General features: G+C 38.1%; 1 protein-coding gene across 1 annotated transcript in view; it reads right to left on the reverse strand.

The window, feature by feature from the left end:
- Window positions 1-5,004: 5,004 nt before the first annotated feature.
- The window catches only part of LOC106878908 (dihydrolipoyllysine-residue succinyltransferase component of 2-oxoglutarate dehydrogenase complex, mitochondrial), a 191,374-nt gene continuing 190,439 nt past the window's right edge, over window positions 5,005-5,939 (reverse strand). The window contains exons 10-11 of the mRNA XM_089359605.1: window positions 5,904-5,939; window positions 5,005-5,380 (exon numbers count right to left, since the gene is read on the reverse strand). The exon at window positions 5,904-5,939 is cut by the window's right edge and continues 132 nt beyond it. Of these exons, the coding sequence (XP_089215731.1) occupies window positions 5,246-5,380; window positions 5,904-5,939 (171 nt within the window). The 3' untranslated portion in view covers window positions 5,005-5,245. The remainder of the gene's footprint in view (window positions 5,381-5,903) is intronic.

Here is a 5,939-nt window from a genome sequence, read left to right on the forward strand (position 1 = left end):
TGATATATATATATATGTATATATATATATATGTATATATATATGTGTATATATATATATGTATATATATATATGTGTATATATATATGTATATATATATGTATATACATATACACACACACACACTTGTACATACGGTGGCATTCACCTGGAGTGGGTTGAGCTGCCTCAAACCAACTACCCTGTGATGTGCAGGTTTTTAAACTCTGTGCAAAGGATCGTAAACAAGTACCACAAGATATTTTCACCAATGTTCCATCAATTCTTCCCTCCATTACTTGTTCAAATATCAAAGTATTGATGTTATTACAAATGACATGTGAGAATTTCACGAAGGAAGCTATTTTCTTCTTAGCTAATTTTCGTACTATTTGTACCAACAACTTAATTTAAAATATAGCTTGTGCAAATGTGGTACCATTAACCAATATGGTAAAGTACAAGGCATAGAGTGGAACTCTAACAAAACATCCGTAGTTTGTTTCAAATTTTTGAACAAGGCCAGAAATTTCAGGGAAAGGGGGCAAGTTATTTACAACGATCCCAGTGCATGACTGGTATTTATTTTACTGACCCCCGAAAGGCAAAATCAACTTCGGTGGGGTCTGAATTCAGGACATAAAGAAGGATTAAATTTCACTAAACATTTTGTCCAGCATGCTAATGATTCTGCCAGCTCGCTGCTTTAATAAAACAGCACAGCACCCAAGACTTTTGAAAAAAACTTTTCCATGTTCAGAATTGTTGACACATGGAATAAACTACCCACATCAATTGTTAGCTGTCAGAACACTGCATCTTTCAAAAACCCCATACTTCCCAAAAAAACCACACAGTTCTGGGTTCAGTCCCACTGCGTGGCACGTTGGGCGAGTGTCTTCTACTATAGCCTCGGGCCGACCAAAGCCTTGTGAGTGGGTTTGGTAGACGGAAACTGAAAGAAGCCTGTCGTATATATGTATATATATGTATATATGTATGTGTGTGTATATGTTTGTGTGTCTGTGTTTGTCCCCCCCAACATCGCTTGACAACCGATGGTGGTGTGTTTACGTCCCCCGTAATTTAGCGGTTCGGCAAAAGAGACTGATAGAATAAGTACTAGGCATCCAAAGAATAAGTCCTGGGGTCGATTTGCTCGACTAAAGGCAGCGCTCCAGCATGGCCACAGTCAAATGACTGAAACAAGTAAAACAGTAAATACTTACTCCTGATATAACTATGTACCCTTACAACTCTTTTACTGCTCACTTTCGTTCATTTTATTCCAAGTAATGAACATATCAGCCTTGCTTTTTTTTCAAACCTGTCTTTCTTTACTTGACATATAATGGCTGCTTTATATCCTTTCTTTTAACCTTTTCCGACGAGTTGTGGTGCACCAGAGCACTGTATACAATAAGTTATTTATTATCAATAATGTCTAAGAGAAAACGACTCTTCGAGAAATTACCTCCCTTAGATACTATGACGCCCTTCACCAAATTATTAATTTCAGTGGCATAGAGTGCTGTCTGCAGAATATGCGAACTGTGCAGGGCAACCAAAACACACGTCACGCTACTAGGTACTCGATTAAAAAAAAATGTTTTGAATTAATCCTTTTGTGAAGAGCTAGGTACTTCCTTAATATCTAAAACTTAAAATACTTGCTAGTTAACATTCCAAGCTGGCATGGGTTGGATGGTTTCAACAGGATCTGCTTAGCCTGAGGGTTGCTTTGGTCTTCAGTGTCTGCTTTTGGCAAGGCTTCTACAGCTAGATGACCTTCCTAATCCTAATCATTTTATAGAGAGTACTGGGTACTTTCTTCACAGCATTGGTGCTGGTGAGGTCACCAAGTAACTAGCAAGACAGAATGGGGTATGTCTTGACAGAATGGGGTATGTATTTGCAGTACTGAGGGAGATGGCTTTGTGTCATACTTTGAGAGTCTAAAGTATAACAGAGTGACAAGTACAGGTAGGTGTCTTCCTGTAGAGGAGAGATATGGCTACCCCAGCTAGAAAGGGAGAAAGAATTATGGAGATAGGGAACCAGGACATACCTTTAACATACAAGATAGGGGATAAAGAGAGAAGAGAAACAGGAAATAAAGGAACAAATGCTGGAATAGCATTTTCCCCAATGTATAAGCACATACACACACACGAGGCTTTTTTCAGCTTCCATCTACCAAAAATTTTCTCACAAGGCTTTGGTCGGCCTGAAGCTATAGTAGAAGACACTTGTCCAAGGTGCTACACACTGGGGCTGAACCCAGAACCATGTGATTGGGAAGCAAGCTTCTTACCACACAGTCACACCTCCACCTATATGAATGTAAAATATAAAGACTAGAAAGAAATAACACAGGTCATTTTTGCAACACTAACGATTCTACCAGCTTGCCACCTTGAAAATAATAATAATAATAATAACCCTCTCTAATATAGGCATAAGGCCTGAAATTTGATGGAGGAGTAAGTCGATCACATCGACCCCAGCACTTGACTAGTAGTTGATTTACAGACCCTGAAAGGATGAAAGGCAAAGTTCACTTCGGAGGAATCTGAACTCAGACTGCGAAGATGGATGAAATGTCGTTAAGCATTTTGTCTGGCATGCTAACGATCCTGCCAGCTTGGCACCTTAATGATAATCTTTTCTACTATAGGCACAAGGCCTGAAATTCTGGAGTAGGGGACATGTCAATTACATTGACCCCAGTGTTTCACTGGTACTTGATTTATCAACACCAAAAAGGATGAAAGGTAAAAAAGTTGACCTGGGCAGAATTTGAACTCAGAACGTAGTGGCAGAAGAAATATTGTTAAGCATTTCACCTGGCGTCCTAATGATTCTGCCAGCTCACCGCCTTAATAATAATAATGATAAAAAACAGGGCAGTGAGCTGGTAGAAATGTTAGCACACTGGGCGAAATGCTTAGCGGTATCTCGTATCCCTTTACATTCTGAGTTCAAATTCCGCCAAGGTCGACTTTGCCTTTCATCCTTTTGGGGGGTCGATAAATTAAGTACCAGTTGCGTACTGGGGTTGATCTAATCGACTAGCCCCTTCCCCCAAAAAATTTCCAAGTGTGGTGGGGGCTTGTGCCTAGAGTAGAAAAGAATGACAAAAACAACAACAACAATAATAATTCTTTTCATTTTGGCCAAGTATTACAAATAAAAATTTCTTATGCATGGCCTCAAATTTTATAAAAGTGGGGAGCACTGTGACTATGTGATGTTCATGCCTTCCTCTCAAGGACATTATTGGTCTAAGTGATGTGAATTAGAAACAGATCACCAGCAGTTAACCTTTTGCTCTGTGGTGCTTACGATAAATAATAATAATAACAATAATAATAATAATAATAATGATAATAATAATATTAATAATCAGAATAATAATAATCTTTTCTACTCTAGGCTCAAGGCCTGAAATTTTGGGACAGAGGGTAAGTCGATCACAGTGACCCCAGTACTTGACTGGTACTTAGTTTATCGACCCCGAAAGGATGAAAGGCAAAGTCGACCTCAGCGGATTTGAACTCAGGACGTAAAGACAGATGAAATACTGCTAAGCATTTTGCCCTGCCAGCTCACTGCCTTAATAATAATAATAATAATAATAATTTCTGACCTAGGAACAAGGCTAGCAATTTTAGGGAGAAGAGGTTAGTCAATTACACCAATCCCAGGACTCAACTGGTAGATGAAGGGCAAAGTCCACATGGGTGGAATTTGAACTCAGAACACAAAAATGGCCAAAATTCCACTCAGTGTTTTGTCTGGCATGCGAACAATTGTGCCTGCTTGCTGCCTTAATAATTCTTTCTAGTGTAGGTACAAAATCTGAAATTTTGGGAAAAGGGGCTAATCGATTACATCAACCCCCAGTGCTCAACCGGTACTTATTTTATCAACCTTGAAAGGATGAACAGCAAAGTTGACCTTAGCGGAATTTGAACTTAGGAATGGAATATAAAAACCAGATGAAATGCCACTAAAGCATTCTGCCCGATATGCTAATGATTCTGTCAGTTCATAAGCCTTAGTAACAATAATTTCCTACCTGGGTACAAGGTCACAAATTTGAACCAGAAAGAAAAACAGTTATGTCGACCCCAGCACATGACTGGTATTTTATTTTACAGACCTCAGAAGAATGAAAGGCAATGTTATTTTCAGCGGAATTTAAGCACACAGATCATCAAGGTTTATACCTAAATGCCACAAGATATTTTGTCTGACATTGCAAATAATTCTGCTAATCCACTGAATTTTTAATAATATTATAAATAATAATAATAATAATAATAATAATAATAATAATAATTATTATTATTTCTACTATAGGCACAAGGCCTGAAATTTGCGAGAAGGGAGATAGTTGATTATATCAACCCCAGTACACCACTGGTACTTAATTTATCGACCCTGAAAGGATGAATGGCAAAGTTGACCCTGGTGGAATTTGAACTCAGAATGTAAGAATGGATGAAATGCTACAAAGCATTTTGCTTGGCATGCTAACAATTCTGCCAGCTCGCTGTGTTAATAATAATAATAATATTAATGTTTCTAAGATAGGCACAGAGCCTGGATTTTGAGGGAATAGGATTAAGCCTATTAAATCGACCCCCACCCACCCATTTCACCCCGTATTTCACTTTGTCAATCCTGAAAGGATGAAAGGCAAAATTGTCCTCAACCGGATTTGAATGTAGAGCCAGAACAAATACGGCAAGACAATTTTGTCCGACGTTCTTACGATTCTGCCAAGCCACCATTTTTCTAAAGTAAAATTCATAATAATAAAAATAATAATAATAATAATCAAGCAACCTTCTAACTATGAAGTTACAAAAAACATGCACAAAAAAAAAAAAAAAAAAAAAAAAATTATATTTGTGCAGGTATATGTGAGAGGGAGAGAGAGAGAGAAGTGGTGGGAGGAGAGACAGAGAAACTCTAATCTATGATTATCAATTCCGCTGATATTCCAGTTACTCACAATTTTTCTTTTTTATTATAGTTTTGTTTTTGTTTTTTTTGTTTCTTCATATGCACTCCTTATGCAGCAGGGTGCAAGTGTTGCACATGGTGTATAATATATATGTGTATATATATATATATATATATTTATATATATATATATATATGCATATATATACACATTTACACCAGGCCACAGTTCAGTTTCTTAAAGTTTTGGTCTTAGTTTATAAATTTCACTAAAGAGATTAGAGAGCAGGTATTAAATATCTAACAGTAGAACCCTTGGGTCCTCGACAACTTGCTTGATCTTTCGTAAAAAGAGTACAGCCTCTCTGCCATCAATCAGTCGGTGGTCATAGGTCAATGCCACATACATCATTGGACAAATTTCCACCTAAAAAATAGAAAAAAAGTATATAATTACACATGTAGTTTTGTGTGTGTGTGTGTGTGTGTGCATGCGTGCACTTGTGTATAAAGACACCCTTCGGTCATGAATGATCATGAGATTGCACCTAGAAGGTTCCCCTCCGAGGCACAAATCCGGGCAAGGTTGTTTATGGAAGACCAGCAGTCGCTCATGCATACCAGCCTCTTCTCTCCACTGATGTTATCCAAGGGAAAGGCAAAGGCCGATACAACTTGGCACCAGTGATGCCGCAACTCATTGCTTACAGATGAGTGAACTGGAGCAACGTGAAATGAAGTGTCTTGTTCAAGAATAAAACACAACTTGGTCCAGGAATCAGACTCATTACCTCATGATTGTAAGCCTGATGCTCTAACCATTGAGCCATATGTCTTCACAATATATATATCTGGTTGACTTTTGTATGTGTATGTGTGTGCATGCATTTGCAAGTACATGTGAGCACTTGGGAGATGAGATGACAGACACAACAGGTGAGTGTACATACCTTTCCATTTACAGCCATGGGTCGGTCGATGATGGC

Source organism: Octopus bimaculoides, chromosome 11 (genome assembly GCF_046866305.1).
Source record: "Octopus bimaculoides isolate indiv1 chromosome 11, ASM4686630v1, whole genome shotgun sequence".
Lineage (NCBI taxonomy): Eukaryota > Metazoa > Mollusca > Cephalopoda > Octopoda > Octopodidae > Octopus > Octopus bimaculoides.